This window comes from Nothoprocta perdicaria, unplaced genomic scaffold, assembly GCF_003342845.1.
Source record: "Nothoprocta perdicaria isolate Ctin4 unplaced genomic scaffold, notPer1 scaffold_7, whole genome shotgun sequence".
Lineage (NCBI taxonomy): Eukaryota > Metazoa > Chordata > Aves > Tinamiformes > Tinamidae > Nothoprocta > Nothoprocta perdicaria.
In genome coordinates this window covers 1004339-1024379 of record NW_020455976.1, presented here as the reverse complement: position 1 = coordinate 1024379, position 20041 = coordinate 1004339, and the positions used below count along the sequence as shown (strand labels likewise).

Genomic DNA, 20041 nt, shown 5'->3' with positions numbered 1-20041 from the left:
TCATGGATTATTTTTATTTATTTTGAGTTCTTTCTAAGAGAGATCTCGTAGGGATCATGTAACCCTCTGCTGGATTATGTGCCTCTCCTGCAATTGGAGACCGGCCTTCTCTTGCTGTGCAAATGTGGTCTGTTTTAACAACTGAGTCTTGTTCCATATCTTGGAATCTCTTCTCCCTTTGGGCCATGTCCTTTTGTTAAAAGGCCCTTATATTTGGCAGCGTTTTTACTTGTTTATAACCAGGTCACAGCCTAAATGTGGGCAAGTCAGCTCTGCCACTGTGGTGCACTTGCAGCCTGTGCTTTTAGGTTATAGTTGTTCATGAAGCAGTGGCCAATGTGCCACACGTCAGGGCTGCTCATCCCGTGTGTTGCAGCAATGATGGCTCTACAGCATGGGAAGGGAGGCTCATCCGTCTGGGAGAAGCTTCATTTGTTGGAAGGCTTAGGGACCGCTGCTCCCTGCACGAGGTAATGTGATATGCAGGCTGGGTCTCTGTGCACTTGCAGATGAAACACAAACACCCTTTCGGCTGCAGCAGTTAGCCACAATGGAAGCATGGCCCTTCTGTAAGGGAAGTGTCTTGCCATGTTGCCAGTTTATTTTTGGGTTTTCTTTTTGCGTTACCGGTTTTATTMAGACTTTGGGGAGAGGAGGAAAAACATATTTAGAACCAATTTACGGCACAAATCTCATTGTGGCTGACAGCAGGTAAGTTCTGTGMGTGATTGTGCTGTTAGTTCAGTCTTGTTTGGCTTATGTCATCTCAAAAAAGAGAGAATTCAATGTTTACTGCAGTTCTAGCAAAGCTGTTGAATTTATCCCAGAAATGGTTTTTGCTGCATGATCAGGAACTGGTTGTAGGCTGGCAGATAAGGAGCTCTCAGGCTCTTACATTTCAGTTGTCCTCATAGGCCCACGGTATCTAAAACAAAGCTTCTGAAAATCTGCTGCATGGGTGAGGATGAAAACCTGGGGCTTGGGTGTCCAGTATGCAGTGTACAGATCGGATATCCTATCCAAGGTCCTCTTGGTCTTCTCAAACTCCTGCACAACCTTTAGCCAAAAGCTTAGATATCACTGTTAATTTGAAGGTACTGTGCTAGTCTTTTTTTTTCTCTAGTTTCATTTAGTAAAACATAGCCCATAATTATGAGTATCACTGCAAACTGGTGATGTATACCTTACATCAAAGGTATGTAAGCAGACCAGGGCGAGTCAGAGCTGATGGCTGTGGACTTGCACAGCTGCTTCTGTTGCTTTCCATTTTGGTAGCCAAAAATGCTCGTTTAAGCCATTTTCTGACTGCTGGTGGATTATACTGAGGTAGCAAGGAGAGCTTTCTGTACATGCCTGTTTGCTGGGTGACCAGGTATTGCTGGCTGTTCTGCAAGGGGAGTAGAGAACCTGTCCAGATCAGACTTGTGACTCCTCCTCCCTGTGTCAACCCTGGTTTATCTGAGGCCTCTYTGGATCATGTAAGACTCCTTATTTTCCTCTTTTTCCTGCCTCTCCTGCTTATATTGGTTCTGTTGTGGATTTTTGAGTGGGAGGAGGAATATGTCCTTTTGGGACTAGTGAGTCCTCGAGTCCTGCTCYTCATGTCCAGTAAGAAAGGCCGAGGGGCGAGCGCTTCCTTGCCTGTACGGACAGACCAAACTGCAGACCATTGCTGAGGCCTTTAGCTTTCAATACAGCCCCACTCATCACCTTACCCTCACACACACACTTCCCCCCCTCCCTTTYTTGGGGATGTCTTCAAATGGCCTGGATATAACAACATCATAATATGAAAGAAAAACTTCTGATCCTTATTTCAAACTTCATAATTTCATTTGRCATTTACATCTTCAGCCRATGGATAGAATTTAATTAAGAACACACTGGTTTTGTTTGAAAATTCTTCCTTGGAACAACTGATACCTTTAATTCTTCTTAAGGTGTTTGAGCTTCTGTAACTAGTCCACGTTGTCTGTTCCAGTACCCAGTGTGGCTGCCGTTGTGCTCTGCCTCATCCTCTCTCCAGGGTTTTCCTTGTTTGTTTTTCTGTTTTCKTTCATGTGCTTCTTTTTACCTTAACAAAAGTGGGCAATATGGGATGACTTTGGGTTTGTGCCTATGTGGTGATGAATTACAGAATTAAAAGCTGTGTATTAGAAACTGTGGCAGGTGGGAGCGAGATRGCCACAAACCAGGTAGCTGTGTGTGGTTGTGGACCTTCTTTTTCCAATGACTACCTCTCTACCAGTTTCTCCCTTGGATTAGGGGAGTAATTAAACAGTGTGCTACATTTTGCCTTYGAGTGCATCGATGTACTTGATTTGGCAGGATTAAAAATAAAATAAAAASTAAACAATCTTGAGCTTTTTCCTGGCTTATGTTTGCCCATATGAAAGACCTGTTATTTAGTTTTGGCCTCTAGGATGGAAGTTGGAGGTCATGAGTAGTTTATTGGCAGGGATGTTTGAGGAAGAAACATGCACTTGCTCTCCCACCCCATTCGGTGATGTTAATTCTTGCTTTTACAAGCAATCAGATTCAATTACATGCGTCCTTCAAAGGACAGGGAACCATCTGCTGAAGTATTCTGGAAAGATTAATTTATTTGTAGCAGTAGTTCCGACATGGAGGCTGGAGCACACTAAGCAAAAGCCTGTTTGTTTATTTTTTGACAGTCAAAATATAAGGCATTTTTTTGATAGAGGAGCAGATTTAAATGTCATTTGAGAGGGATGRTAAAGTAGGCAAATAAAAGGTAGGCAGAAAAATCTCCCAGATGTTTCTGCCCAATTCTATAGATTTATATGTAATGATGGAAAACTTCTAGAATTTCTGTTTTTCTTCCCTCTTATTTTTCACTTACCACAGCCGTCTTAATGATCAAACAGAGAATAATTAGTTTTATGAGGAACTGTTACTAGGTTATTAGCACAGGTGTCAGTATACAGAAATGTATGTACATTGCATGTGAAAGACAAAAAGAGTTCTTGCCCCTAACTGTCTTGCCATGAAAGTAAATACATCATCTTCTGTGTTATCAAACATGATGATCCAGCTTGGATTATCTGAAAATGTGGCAACTCTCAATTTCTCATGGTCTTCATCCTTTATGGAATGATTTAAGACCATAGTTTGCAAAGTCTTTTTTTATATAATGTTTTTCCTTCTAAAATCTTTCAGGACAGAGAAGACTACGAATTTGGACAARTAGAAATTTAAGTGTTCCTGATTTATTTTTTTCTTAGTTCTAGGTCTTAGTTACTTAGCCAACCCTGAAAAATTAACTAAACTATTGGTGCAATGGGAATCTAAGACTCAGTCTAGAACGCTTGCATAAAATCAGGTAGTATCTGTTCTTCTGCTGTAATTTGCTCAAATTTGGAGTGCGGTGCCTAGCTAAGGATGCAGGTAGGTGAGAAGAAAGCCCCAGGAATGAAGGCACAGATGGAAAGGAGCCTTTAAAGAAGGATTCAGAATTGAGTATATTCCTCTGTAGAAGAAAAGACTGTTGTTTACAGATACATAAAGCAATTTATGTTTATATAAAAAAAAGTAGGGACTAATGCCATTAGTTAGAGTAAAGCAAGAATACTCTTAAGTATATGAACTATTTTAACTACAGATATGTCTGAACTACAACAATAGCAAGAGAGAAAATGTCTTCCAGGGGCATTTTCTGGAGTCTCACGTTGCTGATGGCAGAAAGTTGAGTCTGGCCTTTGTGGTACTCTAAAGTGCCCTGGATCCAGTTTCAGGATCTCTTAACGTTTCTTTTTCTCTTTTTAGATTATGAAGAAGTATGGTAGGGTTCAGAATGTGAACCTTTGAAGGAGTCATATCAGAGTAACCTCAATTTTTAAAATATTTAGGTTATTTTAAAAGCTCCTAATTCCTTTAAACGAACAAGCAACCTAAAAGTGATATTATGCCATTACTTCATTATGATAAGTCATAATAGCACTCTCTGAAACTGATATCTTTTCACTGTGTAGGAGCATAAACAATCAAAAATGAACTGTGGTAAGTGTCTGAAGAATTCTGATGAGAATCTACTGCTTTTAAAGTGTTAACTCCTAGAATAATTTAAGATGAAGAAGGAAATATCTGCAAATGAGTTGAAGTTGCAGAACTCTTACGATTTTGATGGGTTTAAAGTGTGTTTAAACTGTGTACAGTGATCCTAAGTGCGCCGAGAGATGCTTTAAAACATTTTTTAATGGATTTCATCACTTAAAAAAACCTCAGGCATTTAGACTGTCAATTTTATATTGGGTTATTTTAAAATAATTTGTTATGGAGGTTAAAACCTGAAGAGGCAGTTTGTGGTAATCTGCAGCTATGTTCACTAGTAACACTGGGTAACAGTTTTGCTTGTGCACAAATTTGAATGTAAGCATTTTTTTTTCTATTGACTTTTTCTAGCATAGATAATCATAGTCAGTAATTGTGCATCAGTTAGAATCGGTTTGAATTTGATAAATCTCATATCAGTTATCTTGGTTAATAAGAAAATAATTGTTAAATACAGAAGTGTGTATATTTAGGTGGGAAAGGCTGCAGATTGTTCAAGAGGATGCTCATTGAAATGATTTGATCATTTTGATGATCAATTGAAAATGATCTTGATGTATTAGAGAAAGTGCACAAAAGAGACAACACTGATTTATCACATCATGAGCTAAAGATGCCTAAAAGGTGCTAGGGTCACAAAAATAGAAAACTCCTTAGGGAGTATTTCAAGAGAGGTATTTGTTTAGTATATGCAGAGGAAATCATCAGCATGGAGAGAGAAGAATAAAGCCTCAGCCTAAGCTTGGCCTGGGTGTCTGGGTCTGGGTTGCCACCGGTGCTGCTGCCTCCCTCTGTCTCTCCAGGCAGTTAGGATTTAGCTTGGGCTGCAGAAAGTTCTTTGACCCTTTTGGATTCTGGACAGGCTTGGATTTGGAAAGGCTGCTCCAGGAAACTCTTCCTAAAGCATTGCTGTTCAATCCAGGGATTCTGAGTGTCGTGAGGAAATTTGAGTGATGCTTTGGGAATCTTTTCTCATGCGAAGAGAAGTACGAAGGGAACAGAAGAAGTGGAGTATTATAAATAGCCTGTAAAAATAACTGAATCTTCTAGGCTATTTCTAACCAGTGGCAATTCTTCCTAGGATTAATAATAACTCCTATTTCCTATTACCTGTGTGTCGAGGTTGAAAATTTTGATGTTACTCAGTACTGCAGAATGAGAAGACAAGACTAAAGTTAGTGCATTAGAAAACAGTTGCTGTGAAGAAATGGTGAAAAGAAAAAAGAAACTTTTGGAGGTATCCTTTGAATAATAATCACAATCAAATATGCACTGTGAAAATTTGCTAACTTTCCCTCTAGAGGCTAATGAGTTGCAAAGACTGCTGACATAATTGTGACATATTAAGAAAATAAAGATTTTTTTTTTTAATGCACATGATTAAATCTAGCAGTTGTATAAGTGTATCTTCACAATGTGTGTGTTGTCTTCACAATGACACTGATAAGATCCACGCAGGTAAAGATGTGTTTGTTCCTTAGCTTGAAGGTAAGAACTGAGCACTGTCCTTCCCACTTCTCCCTGCTTCCCTTGAAAGCAGTGGGTCAGTTGTCCTTTATTCAGATATTTACCCATGAGTCGCTTAGTTTTGTCTTGCAGATCCCATTTTCATCATTTTTTTTTCCTGTGTATAAAATGCATACTTTAGTAAATTGGTATTAGCCTAGGTAACTTGGTTGCACTCTTCATACATTATCTTTATATGAATAATGTGGGCTAAGCTTCCTTGCGGTGAGGCCTGCTGCCCCTGAACTTGGTTTGCACAGCCTCACTAAGCTCTGATTCATGTTATGTAACATCTTAGTAACAAGGAGTACTAGAAAACCTTTAAATGTATTACTTGGGACAAGGGTTACTGTGTTTCTGGGCTTCTTTCATAGTTGCAATCTGTGAAAGGGCAAAATGTTACCTCTGATTGAAGGGATAGTATTTCCTTCCATTCTGGATTTCATCCTTTGAATTAGAAGCAAGCTTTTTGCTATAGCTTGTGGGATATTAGCCAGAGGATGCTAATTAAATTTAATAGATCTTATCTAGCCAAATCTCCGCACATAAAATTCAGAAGTTCCTCTTAAAGTAAAACTTGCAAAGCATTTTGTCTTTATCTGCTTAGATATTGCAATGTCTTTGTGTGTTTGTTTTGCCTAGATTAGTGATATTATTGGTTAATTTGCACAGATGTCTCCTTTTTTTTATACAAACTGATAAGATGGGTTTGCAGCTATCCTGGTCATTTCATATGATTCCATGAGAGAACATAACTCGGTGATAATTTTGATTCAAGGAGGCAGTTGTTAGCCAGGATGGATCTTGTATCAAGGTTTCTCAGGTATAAAAGCAGTCTCAAAAAGAGTGCAAGTATGTTCTGTAAAGTCGCACCTAAAGAACAACTCTTACAAAAACTTTAGGCTTATTTTCACGTATATCTCACTGTGAGATCCTATATTGACACTTTATGTATTTAAGACTCAAAAAAGCAGTTACAATGTTGTGATGTGTTTGTGGGGTGCCTGTGTGCCTGGGAGCTCTGCTGGCACAGCAGTAGCCACTACACACGTCAGCTCTTTGAGTGTAGTTAAGCAGACAGTCGGAATTCATATTCCTTAAAAGCATATCTCAAAAGTGCTGGTATCTCCCGTGAGAGCCAATGGGTTTAAGAGCGAGCYTGGAGTCTATCTGATAAGAAAAAGCTGAAGTAATTTGGTGACTTTTACAACTTCCTCAAAATCCCGTCTTCATAAAAAGGCGATTTGGTTTTCATAAAACCAGGAAAAATATCTGGTTTATTTACCTATTACCTCTATGATGGCATACTTCTTATTTTTAGGATAAACTACAACTTTGTCTTCATATCCTATCTGGGATAGTAACCCCTCTTGCTTTTGATGGAGAAAACTTTTGGAAGCTGTTAAACTAGAAATCTTATGGTCAGAGGCCCTGTTGTACAGGCCAGAGTCCACTGCATAATTCATGTGACTGCTGAGTTCATTAACTTGCTATATGCTGCTTATGTAACCTCACTTCATTAAACCTCCAGAACTTGGGATGGGATAAACTTAAGAATGTTTTTTTTTTCCTCTGTGAATTCTGAATGATTTGCAAATCGAGTTTCCTTCCATTTCTGCCTCATAACAATATTTATCTGAGTCTGGCTTGTACGCTAGTGGCCCAGAAAAGGCCCAAGATAGCCTGGATATTATGGTAACTGATATTATGTAAAGGTTAACAAAGCAAAACACTCCCTAAACTCAAAGAGTGGTTTTGTATACACTCCTGCCATAGGTAAATATAAGTAATTTTAATATTACTTAAAATGAAAGTGGGAGGGAAAGGGCCAGAAAGGGGATTATTATTATTCTCTTGAGCTGGAACAAGACATCAAAGTGGAGGGGAGGGGAAAAAACAGAAAAGAGAAAAAGCTCTCCAACATTTCAGGTCTGTATTTTTATAACCATAGACTTGTAGTTCTTGAATTATATTTAAAATGTATAGCTTGCTTTGGCATTTTGCACAATACCTAGCTAAAACACTGTTTTTTATTTTTGAAATCATGGCACATTTTTTTGCTGTAACTGAGTTGCTTCAGTTCAACTGCAATGCATATAATGAACTTGAATTCATCATAGGTGTTGCAGGCAGTGAACCTGACTTGTGTGGTTTTTTTTTTTAACTTAAGAGTAGCTACTACTCCGACTTTTGACAAAGACCCATTTGTTGCTACTGCTTGGTCATTTGTTGCTCATTTTGCAAGTATGTTGTGTAGAGTAAGTAGAATTYTCTTTGTATTTTGTCCTTGGCAGATATTTCATAGGAAACTAAAATTAGCTGAAGAGCAAACATTAGAAATCAGGTTTGTGACCAAAATGCGAGGTAAAATATCTGAATAGTTTCACTTGTGGTAGGCTCTTGTTTCCCGTACTGCTATCAAATCTTTCTAGTCTTCTGTTACGTTTATGACAACAAAACAGGGCAAAGTCCAGTGTACTGCAGAGGCCAAAAATTCAAGTTATGATTTAAATAGATCTAACTGTGCTGCATGTCTAAYGAAGTTTTGAGTGTATTAAAATAGTCGATGCCTATGACTCTYTAATTCTGCAGGCAGAAAGAACTTACAAATATTACTTATCTTTGCAGGAACACTTAGTCAGTCTGGATGAGCCAGCCTCGGAAGCTGGACAAGAAGCTCTGCTTAGACAAGAGCAAGCAAAAATCCTTCGGTTTGAGAGGCAAGCGGAAGAGTTCCTCAATGCAGTCTTTTACAGAAAAGGTTGGTTTTAACGGAGTGGGGTGGAGGGAAATGCTATCTCTTACTGCTTTTTTTTTTTTTTTTTGTTTGCATGCAATGGAGGTATCTCAAAGATGGGATGTTCAAAGTGTTGTTGTATACTCAATATTTTTCAATTATCTTGCRTATTTATCAAGAATATCAATTCCCTCTCGAATAATGTATGAGTTGAGCAGTGTAGGCTTGGGAGGGAGGAAGGGAAGKCATCACATTAACCCTAAAACAAAACCTTCCCTGAGAACACTGGTGCCTTTGTAACTTTGGAGGGTTTACTCAGTCCTTCCCAAGCAGAACTGTTCCTCCAAAACAAGTGGTATTAGGTGAGCGTGTTTAGAGGCAGAGAGTGGTGTGAGGAGTGTTTTATTTTGGTTGATTTGTGTGATGTGTGTTTTTTGTTTGTTTTTAATGGTTTCTATTRTAATGTAGCTTTTCTTAAAGGTCAGAACTCTTTCTGACTGTGGTCTGTTGTGATGCTCCTTCCCACACGCGCACACACACGCAATATAAGACATTGCTGGACCAGTGCTGTACATGAGGGATATAAGAAGTGACCAAAAAAAGAATTGGAAAACTTGTACTCTGAAATATTCAGAGAATTGTAAAAAGAGCTAAATGATAGAAAAATCTTGTAAATATCTGCAGGAGAGTTATGCAAGTTAAACTAAGAGGGTGCGCAAGTCATTTCACTGTATTCTACCAATCTGAGGAACAGCAATCCAGAGGTTGCTTTCCAATGCATCCTGAATGACAGTGTGTTGTACTTATCAGCCTCACCCATGTGTGAGGAAAATCTGCCAAATCAGTAATTCCAACCTGTCTGTGGGGGCACAATGCAAGGCTTCAGTTTAACAAATTAGAAATTGCTGCAGCCAGTCCCCAGCGCATCCTCTCAGTGACCAAAATAGTTAAAGGTGTTTTAAGTAGATAACAGTATTTTAGCCTTTTAGCTTTTATGACTTATATGAATAAATACAAACTATACATTGTGATGTATTGCATAAAGCRTGTAGGAAGGTATGAAGGATAGTTATTACATTACCACAGATAGTTCAGATAATTCTTTTATTCCAAGTCTCCCTTTCCAGGGCCTTTTTTTTCCTTTAAAGTTGAGGTTGCTGTTTTTCCCCCCACCCCCTTTAAATACAGGAGCAATTTAAGGGGAAAAAAAATGGAAAGAAGAAAAATACATACTGTCCACTTTTTCCATATTTTCTAATGGAAAAATCACTCCTTAGCCACTTTCATTTTTAATACCTTATTTAATGTTAAATTTGAATTTTCACATTTGATTCTTATGTGTTACTCTAGAGAAATGGATCCTTTTCTAATTTTGAGAGAAATAGAATTATCAGATACTATAATGTGCAGATAATGGATTTAACACTGTGTTCATGGTCAGATGCACAGAATGAGGATAATGAAATCACTTCAAGCAGCTAAGACTCATTGGGTGTTGTTTCYCTCCGTTTTTTCTTTATTTTTTAATGCGCATTCCTTTCCTTCCTCCAGTAAGGCTGTGTGTGGCACAGGAGTAACATAAGGGGGGATGAAGAGCCTGGAAGGAAGTTGRTTCTGATTACTTAGTGCATCATTATTGGGTTTGCCTGTATTTAGATTATTTTAAGGATTAGGTAATTGCCACGAGATCCCCAGACACTGCCCTACCAGAGGATGCAAAACGTGGCCAGTGTGCGGATGCTGCTTTGTTGCCCAGTAAGATTTGGCTCTCCCGGCTTCATGCCAGTGATAACTACTACTCATTTCCATCCTCCCTGCCCGTAACATTGGAGAATGGCATTTGGTAGCTCAGGCAGATCCGAGGAAACTGCAGATGTTCAGTGAACAGCTGCCTCTTGCAGGTCAAGCATGCCTTAACATACATGGGTAATTAGCAATAGCAGCACACCTTGTGAACAGGTTTACCCTRAACTAATCTTGTCTGCTTTTTCTGCCTTGTGGCCAAGGCACTCAGTAATGTTTCTATCTGCTATTCATGCTTTCTAGCAAAAGCAGAGGGTGGGATCCAGTTCCCTGACATTTTTAGCTTGTGACAGGATAGTTATGATAGTTGAGTGAAATCAAACCTCCTTGGGYTGCCATTGCCTTTCTAGGCTTTATGTACAGATAAAATACATAAAGGATGTTAAAGTTTTAAAGCTCACATGTACTGTTTYATGAAGAGCTGATAAAGATTTGCAGCACTTTTTTTCTGTGATGTCATATCTGTTTTAGTTAAATCATTATTTCAAATAAATAAGCAAGGTCAAAATAAACATCTGGCTGACTTCAAAGTGGTGCTGCAGTCACCAACAAATATTTTGCATTTGCTTTTGAACAACTTTAATATTTAGCACTTAAAATTCATGCCCTGAATTAAGCAAGAAGTCCTAAAGGTGACTACTCTATTTCAAAAATCAGTTTTGTATAGTGAGTTTGTCTTGAGCGAGCTCTGGTCCTTCTCTGCACCATATATACGTGTTCCTGGCACGTGCCAAAGTGTTGGCCGCAGTGGGAGAAGGTCTCTGGTTTGTGCCCCAGAGTTTCTTTCTTTGGGCTCTCCTTGTGCCTGTCACAGGCTTGAGTAGAGAGCTTAGGAAAGAGAGGAAATCTCACTGAGAAACAGCTTCCTCCCAGTTATGGCTCGTTTCCTTGTGGACTGTTCGGGAAGAAATTCGGAATCTGAGCCATAATTAAATTTAGATATCGCCCCTCTTTTGGGAGTATCTTAAAATTCTGGTGTGCCATGTAAATAAAATGTAATGTAATGAAGCATCCTGTAGAATAGAAAGAGAAATGCCTGAGTATTTCCATAACCCTCTCAGAATTTGCAGCTACTGTGCGAGTGTAAGATCACACGTGATGACTCTGCGAGGTTTTAGATGTAGCGAGCTGTGCTGCACAGGAAGGAAGCTGGGCTCGCTCCGTGTGTCTTGGAAGCTCAATACGGCTGCTCATCAAGACAAGTAGCAGGTGCCCAGAGCTGCTCCCTGGTTTGTGCACAGCTCCCCACTCAGACCTTCARCTCCATCGTCCTTTACTGATACCTCTAAAGTAGATCCATTTTTTGGTCAAAAATGGCAGCAAAAGATAACTATCACAGCTAATACTTCTGATAGATCAATTTTGATAGATTACCTTTCAATCTGGGCATTCTTCTTCTATGCCATTGGAAGGGGAAGTAAAAACTTGGCTGTTGTTCCTTTTGGAAACTCTTTTTAGGATTTGTTGGAGATTGTAAAGATTTGTTTGGAGATTGTTCAGGAAATGTGTTCAGTCACATTTGCTCTCATGTGATGAATCAATACGTGTGTGAAACGGTGATTTGTATTGATGTATTTTTGTWGCACATATCCTCAAATACCCTTGTATTTATCCTGTATCTTGCTTCCAATTTGCATTTCTTATTAATAGTTTTAGTAACTCTTTTAGAAATAGAAATACAYACAAAAAGAGGTGTCAAATTGGAAGTATCTGAGTCTTTTGGGTAGTATTTGATGCTGCTTTGATTATGATGATAGAATTGACAAGAAATAGAATGGGTTGACAGACACTTGAACTCTTAATCTTCTAAGGTAAAATATTGTAACGTGTGTGGATCAGAACTGTTGAGCTTTATTTCCAGGTAATTTTGTAGGGCACTGCTTCCCCCCCACCCCTTTTCTTTCTGCTCCCCTCTGTAATTGCAGGTAAGTTGCTCAGTTCTTCCATGAATAACCTGTTCTACTTTTTGTAACGAATTTCTTTGCTGGTGCTTTTCTTCATGAGTCCAGCTCACCTTTACATTTCCACTCGTTATTAAGGTCTGGTTGGATATAATTGAAGCAAAATGCGAGATTGCCTATTTCAAATAGGAAACTCTTATTTGGGTTATATGTTAGATATATATATTCTCATATGTTACAATAGAAATAGTAATGCTTCTCATTCAGGTATCCTAAGGCTAAAGTACATCTACAGAAACTATTTTATTTCTGGCTTTTTTAAATGGATTTTTTTAAACTGATTTAATATAAAAGCTGTTTTACTTAAAGTGCATCCTTAAAAAAAATCTCTAATGTTTGCAGACAGTCCTAGGGTCTCTGACCCCAATATTCCCCTAGTGGCCCGTGAGATCATGCAGCGAATGATCCGACAGTTTGCTGCTGAATATACCTCAAAAAATAGCTCTACTCAGGACTCCAGCCAGCCCAATAGCACAAAGAACCAAAGCCTGCTGAAAGCATCTCTGGTCGCCTCCTCTCCCACGGCTGCAACTGCTCAGAACCCTGTGCTCAGCAAACTTCTCATGGCTGACCAAGACTCACCTCTGGACCTTACTGTCAGAAAGTCTCAGTCAGAACCTAGTGAACAAGGTAGGACTGATACCCAAGTGTCTTGCGTCCTATTGCAGTCCATTAGCAGCTTGCTTGTCGCCCAGACAGACACCTCAACGTTTGCACCTTGACCTGGAATTTTTAATGGAAAAGTGRTAGATGTCGTTATGGGAAAATGATGACTCGTTTCATACGACTGGTAGAGAAAAGACCTGTTGAATATAGGCTTGTAGACATGAGTGCTTTTCTGGAGAAGGGCAAAAGGGCTGGACGTGCTCCAMACTCTGGGGACAAGTGCGCTCTTGGGAGCTGCAAGAAACTGTGTGTCAGACTGTTCACTTGCTGCTCAGGCAAGGACACGTGGTCGTGAAAATTATAATGTTGGCCGTTGTCCTGAAGATCAATACATAATCTGACTAAAGGACTGATTGATTTATGTTCTTTCTGGTCATAGTGTGAAAGCAGTATCTTTTAAAGATACTAATTCTGTGACAGCCTGGTAAAGGCTGTAAAAATGATAGCCATGAATTGTACAATAGGTTCCCTGTTTATGCATTTACAAGAAATGTCTTTTTTCGATCTTAAAAATAGACTTGTTTTKCAGAGCACAGATGAATAACTTGTAGTAGGGTTGCAGGGCTTGTTTTAAATTGGAAGCTTTGCTCTCTATCAAAAAAAAAAAATTCAGCAAGCAAGTTGTGCAGATTATGGTATGTGAATGTTTTTCTGAAATATGGAATAGAGGTTATCATCAGAGTAACTTACTGATGGGGTYAAAATTAGCCCTTTTCCCCTTCTTTAGAAATGTGTTACTAAGTGCCTGAAATCAATTCCATTCAACCCAAGGTAGCCTGTTCATCCTCAAGTAGAAAAGATGATTCACAAAAATAAATAAAGCCATGGGCTAGCTTGGGTACTGTTTGTGGGTATCTTTTTGTGCTCTTTTACACTTGGGTTATGGACTCTTTTGTAAGAAGGTTAACTTTGTGTGTCCCACAGTATACAGCTTGGGCATCTGGRAAGTTACCATTCATATTGCTTTTTTCTAACAGCCTCAACACTTTAGTTAAAATATTGTAAGGAAAGTTTTACAGTGGGACTGCATCTTCAGAAGACGACCTGTACGTTTGTTTAGCTGGTAGACTTTTCTTTGTAGCTAATTTTATAGTAGCTGTAATTAACTCGTGTATTTAACATATGTATTTATAATGATCAAAACAGTTTAACATTTATGAAGCTCTTCCCTGAGAGAGAAGAGGAGACTCGGTTTTGATTCTGTTTTCTTAATGAGCATACAGTGCTGAGAAAGAAAGCATATACCTACTTGTAGATGTTTAGAGTGAGGTTATTATCTCGCTCCCAACCTACGAAAAAGCTTCCAGATAATTTACAATGCTCATACACTTACCACAGAATTAGAGCATGTGCATATTAACTCGGGCAGTAATCCATTAGCTGATGTATTTTATTTCAATTTATATGAACATATCTAGACAGGGAGTTTGCCAGGCTTAATGAGTGATTTAAGAGGCTGTCCCAAAAGAGTTTCCAGTGGGGTTTTTTGCTGTATTTCTATTGTAGAAGGCAAAAGGGAATCAATTTCTGTGGGAAACAAGGCTGGATGCAGCTTGTCCTCCCAGGTTACTGGGTCCTGATGACCCAGTAGTCACCCAAATGAAGCYTCTTTTAGCAGTCTGTGCTACTTGGTGCATCCTCTGGAAAAGGAGGAGCCCCTTGAATGAGTCAGTGTGTCTTGTGCCTGGATAACAGCCCATTCAAAGGAAGCACAAAGTCTCTGCTCGCTTAAGTTTGGGTTATGGTAACTTCCCAAAAGTGGTGGGTGGAACAGCTTTCCATAGGAGGTTAGTTCTAGCTCACAGTTTATCWTTTTGTGTTTTCTCCTTATGTCAGGTGAGAACTCAAAGCAATGTGAAAGCCATCCTGCATTGTTCGTGCATTGGGTGGCWTTTGCTTGAGTAAAATAGAGCAAGTAGATCTGAAAAGCCTGTAGTTTTACCCTGCCAACAGATTTCACTTATTCTTGCCTCGTAAATTCCTTATTTCAGAGTTTCCAGGAATTTCAGATGGCTGTGCTGCTTCTGTGGCAATGATACTCTTATTAAAATAAGTAGAATTTCAAGTAGTTTCAGTGAGATGGAAGCAAGACTTCCCTCACAAAATGTTCTCCTCTCCCTTTTCTGCTGTCTGGAAGCCCATAGCTTACATCAGGGGCTGCAGAGGAGCCTGGGTCAATAAGAAATGCCATTAGTGTGTGTCCAGGGGAGAGGGAAGCAGCAGACTAGCAGGAAAAACACTTGGTATATGGAAGCAGAGAGGGATTCAAAATGACAGGATGGAAAGGGGAAAAGCAAAAAGGAAAGGGGAAAACAGCTTTACCAGGAAGTGCCTGACAGATATGGAGAAAGGACCAAGACAGGTATGGTGCTTTTCACTTTGCACTTGAAAGCAAATTTACAATGTGAAATTCTAACCTGACCTTTCCTCCGTGGATATGGATCAAGAATTTTTCAAATATTGACTTAAAACTTCCACAACCTCAGGAGTTTGGGGAGTGTCTCATTTTGGGACCTGTGAGGATTAGTTGCCCTGTAGCCCATGTTGTATCCTGAACTGGTGTTTATATGCCCTGACTCTTGTAACAGGGATGTACTTTTACTTAATTTTTTTTTAAACTTTTGATGACTTTGTTGAAGCCCCTCAACCAAATTGTTCATAACCCCCCCCCTTTTTTTTTTCTAAAAAGAAAAACCTATATGCAATACTACCCATGTGAATATACTATTTTATCTCCAAAGGTTTGTTTTACTCTGGGGGAACATATGATGCTGTTTCTTCATGTGCTCAGGTCATTCTTTTGTCTCTCTAGACGGAGTGCTTGATTTATCCACTAAGAAGAGTCCTTGTGCCGGCAGCACCTCTCTGAGTCACTCTCCAGGGTGCTCTAGTACTCCAGGGAATGGGTAAGAGAGAGCAACTTTCTACAACCTTTTAAACTGCTTTGTACTAAAAACTCGTGTTGTCTGCCTCCTGTTAACTGAGTTTTGGTTTTAACCCGTTGGAGTAATGTTTATTTCAATTCAGACCTTTGGCAAATGCCTTCATCCCACCTGCCAAATAAGAGCTGTTGCAAACTGAAGCAGGCTTAACTTGCAATTAAGAAGTCTAATATCTGTTATTTTGGCTAGTTTAGTTCTTAGTCAAAGATCTTTTAATTATCTGCTTCTTGGATTCAGTGTTAAGTGATGTCTGTGGAGATGGGGGTTCAAGCAGTTAAATGTATGAAGATTTGGGGCAGTGTAATTTAAATTCTCTTCCTTAGGGGAAGACTAAATAACCCAAAATTCATTTTAGAGGTAGCAGTGATGTGAGTGATGAATGAAGCTGAATTAGACTGAAGTCACTGCCTGGTCTTTGTTAGTATTTTCTAGCAGATATCGCTGCTTAAAGGGGGAAGAAAGTCTGATAGTTCAGAAAACTTGCAGTACAGCTTCTTGGATTTATGGTTGTGTTGTAGCACTGAAGGAGTTTAAAAGACTGTAAAAATGTGTGGTGTACTCTTGTCTTCATTAGTTCAGGGTGCAAAAGAACGTTCTGCCCCCCAAATTACTTATTAGGTGTCCTGTTTCTAGTGGTCAGAGCTTACATAAGCTTGGTAACCCTTGGCTCTTGGAGAGGCTGGTTGGGGACAGGAGGTATTTGGGGTACCGATAAAAGAATTTTAGTTTGAAGCTGCTGTGAACAAGTGATCATCATCTTAGTGAAGTACAGAAAGAGTATGTGGATTCAATCAATACTGAATTCCTGGTTCTAACCTTATAATGGCCTCTGGCTTCTATTTATTTAAACTAATGCCATCCTAGGCGAGCACACGCACCCACTCCTCCCTGTGCTGCTAACAACTTAGTTGACTTTTTAAGCTTATCTTTGGAAAAAAAATAGCATCTCAGTCTTCTCTTCAGGATTACATTTCCCTCTTAATATTTGTAGCAATAAAATAGYTCAGTCCTTGCTTAATATTCAGTCTTAGTCCTTAAAAAAAATCTTCAGCATAAAGCTTCCCTCGCAGCTCTTCCCTTTTGGTTCAGAAAGGATTATTTGGAGCTTTCTCTTCTTATGAAGTCAGTAAAAGCCGCCGAGTTTTGCACTTTGTGTATCGAGGGAGGGCCGAATTCGGACGCGTGGGGAGCGCAGGGCCRGCGTCCAGTGCTGTCCTGCTTGCTCTGGGGATCAAGGGAAGCTGTTGCATCCTGATACCTGTAGGTAGCTGTGCAGGTGTGTGGTCAGGGAGGGCGTTTGCAAGCTGTGCAGCTTCAAGGGAGGTCAAGGGAGCCTCGTCTCCTCGTTAGCTGCCCATACAATGCAGAAAGGCTGGTGCACGTTGTACCGCTTGTACCTGCTGCAGAAGGGGCAGAGAATGCACATGGCTGGAGAGGGTTACTGGAACGGCTGCCTCCTCCTCATGTCTCTCGGATTTTGTTCTGAATCCACCTTGGCTCCTTACCCGCTACGACTCAGACCTACCAAATCCTGGCGGGGAGTTAGCTCCCTGTGTCCTGAGCCCCGCGTGCCTTGCATGTAACATGGCAGGTCCTTTCAGTGGGTACTTCTTTACTCTAAACATTTATCACAATCTAAATGTGACAGTCAATAATGCAGCTTTTCAGTAGTGCTTATCCTGTCTTTAAATAAGGCTGGTTGATCTAGATGGCGTCAGACCAGCACAGTGTCCTAAGGCATCAAAATATAATTGATTCCTAATCTCTTCATTAACTGCTATCTTGAATATGGGAAAGTTTGGAGGTGGTTTTTGAAACTATGTAGTTTCCTGGCCAGTGTGACTCAGAAGGACCTAACCAAGCAAAATATTAAAATATGTRTGTTTATCTACAATAGTAGTAGTAGACCGTGTCATATAAAAGGAAAAAAACCACACAAGGTGTAAGGATAATGATAATGCACACTACTGTTTTTTTTTCTGCTATTAACCCCGTTTATTGACTAAAGCTTACAGTTGGAATTTGGGGGTGGGGTGGGCGTGTTTTTCTAGTCATGACATGTATGAAACGAGCATCAGGGACATGTATACGTGTAACTAGTTGTTGAGAGAGCAATGTGGTAAGTCTGATGTAACGCAGTGTCTGTCTGTGTGATCTGCAGCATCCCAGCTTTCGTGTTCGATGCTTAGTGAAAGCCAGGCAATATCTGAGGCCTGCTAAGCATTTCTGAGCAGCAAAATCGTCCATATGATATAAGCAAACCTCATCCAAGTTTTCCACCTATGTGTAGATACTGCAGGTGGCAGTCATATTTGCATGTTGAATATGTTGCATTTTGGCTTACTCTTTTATTACTGTTCTTGTTTAGTGGTAACGTCACGCCAGTAACACAGTTCTGTATAGATCCATGGAGATTGACCATTACTTTGCAATTAAGGTGCTATTTTCAGACGCTTGCGCGAAGTCTTTTCTACTCCGAGAATTTGTGAACCCAACCAGAGACCAGCCAACAGGTTTCATTTTTTTTTCTTTGCCCAAAAAGCTTCTCTTTTTTTGCAAACAAGTTTTAAAACTGACTGATGCTGAGACTTTAAAAAAAAAAATTAAAAAAGTAAAAAAAAATAAAATTAGAGAAAATAAATAACTCAAAAAGTGATGTTACCCAAGCAAGGCCTTCTAATAAAGGAGTGGCCCCCTCACCCATCCCTCCCTACCTGTGCAAGTCCTGCTCACATCAGTTTCCTTCCATCCAATTAGGCGACCTGGGAGACCCAGCCAGCACCATCCGGAGGGACTACAGAGTGGTGATGGGGGACCTCCGAGAAGCTTGCAGGATGGAACCAGGGAAGGTTATGGCCACTCCACATCTCTTAAAGTTCCGCTGGCTCGATCACTCCAGATTAGTGAAGAACTGCTGAGCAGAAACCAGTTTGCTACGGCTGCCAGCCATGGGCCATCTGGACTACAGAATCATGGACAGCACTTAATATTATCCAGGGAGGCTTCTTGGGCAAAACCACACTACGAATTCAATTTCAGCCGCATGAAATTCAGGGGAAATGGTGCACTCAGCAACATCAGTGACCTTCCTTTTCTTACAGAAAACTCTGCCTTTCAAAAAATGTCACTTCAAACTAAACAGGATGGGAAAAAGGACGTGAGCCATTCGTCTCCTGTGGATTTAAAGATACCACAAGTTCGAGGCATGGACCTTTCATGGGAGTCCCGCACTGGTGACCAGTACAGCTATAGCTCTTTGGTAATGGGTTCACAAACGGAGAGCGCGCTTAGCAAAAAGTTAAGGGCTATCCTTCCAAAACAGAACAGGAGAAGTTTGCTGGATGCTGGACCAGATTCCTGGGGCTCAGATGCTGAGCAGTCTACCTCTGGACAGCCATATCCCACCTCAGATCAAGAGGGAGATCCTGGCTCCAAGCAACCTAGGAAGAAGAGAGGGAGATACAGACAGTACAACAGCGAGATACTGGAGGAAGCAATCTCTGTGGTTATGAGCGGGAAAATGAGTGTTTCCAAAGCTCAGAGTATTTATGGGATCCCCCACAGTACACTGGAGTACAAAGTTAAAGAGAGGCTGGGCACTTTGAAAAACCCTCCAAAGAAAAAAATGAAATTAATGAGGTCGGAGGGGCAGGATGTTTCAGTGAAGATTGAATTAGATCCCCAGGGAGAAGCAGCACAAAGTGCAAATGAATTGAAAGACGAGTAGGGATGTTGTAGAGTGCCAATTACTTTGCAAACTGGGTGAGCACTACTGCATCGTTCAGCCACCACTGAGCACACCTGATTCCTCTGTTGGCTGCAACGCTCTTTCCTTTGCAGTTTAACATAGACTCGTGTGGACGCAGGTGAAAGGTGTGCTCTGAATGTCACGCTTGTAAATTTTTTCTAGCCTGGTATGGCTCAGTTTCCACCCCCCGCTTCACCCGTCCACTAACCCTTTGCCCCCTTMTTTCCTTTTTTTTCCTTTTTTTTTTCCCTTTTTTTTTTTCTTTTGCCTTTTGCATGTTTCTCTGTAATAGAGAGCTGAGTTACCTCACAAGGAATGCAGACCTGTGGAAGTGGACACCTTGCCTGTAGAGCCTGCCTGAACTTCTGCTGTTGGATTTGTTTTGAAATATTTGCCTTTAGAGGGGGGAAAAAAATAAGTCCACTTTGTTAAACTGGTTCTCTCTTAAAACCCAGGTTTTTTGGTTGAGAATCAGACTGTCATTCTTCACAATATTTCAGAAAGGTGGTTTTTGTTTTGTTTTGTTTTACTCCTTTGATCCAGTTGATTGAAAGATTTAAGCTAAATCAAGTCATTTAGGAATGGTACCTCTTGAACTCAGAGATTT

General features: G+C 40.1%; 1 protein-coding gene across 2 annotated transcripts in view; it reads left to right on the top strand.

Annotated features, from left to right (window-relative positions):
• The window catches only part of LOC112957034 (ligand-dependent corepressor), a 34265-nt gene extending 14594 nt beyond the window's left edge, over positions 1–19671 (top strand). Inside the window, exons 5-8 of one of the 2 annotated variants that reach the window (XM_026050548.1) lie at positions 8206–8338; positions 12421–12708; positions 15557–15650; positions 18444–19671. In XM_026050548.1, the coding sequence (XP_025906333.1) occupies positions 12471–12708; positions 15557–15650; positions 18444–19413 (1302 nt within the window). In that variant the 5' untranslated portion in view covers positions 8206–8338; positions 12421–12470 and the 3' untranslated portion in view covers positions 19414–19671. Of the gene's footprint in view, positions 1–8205; positions 8339–12410; positions 12709–15556; positions 15651–18443 lie in introns of those variants that run through there. The other variant, XM_026050550.1, reaches the window with a different exon arrangement.
• The last annotated feature ends 370 nt before the right edge of the window (positions 19672–20041 follow it).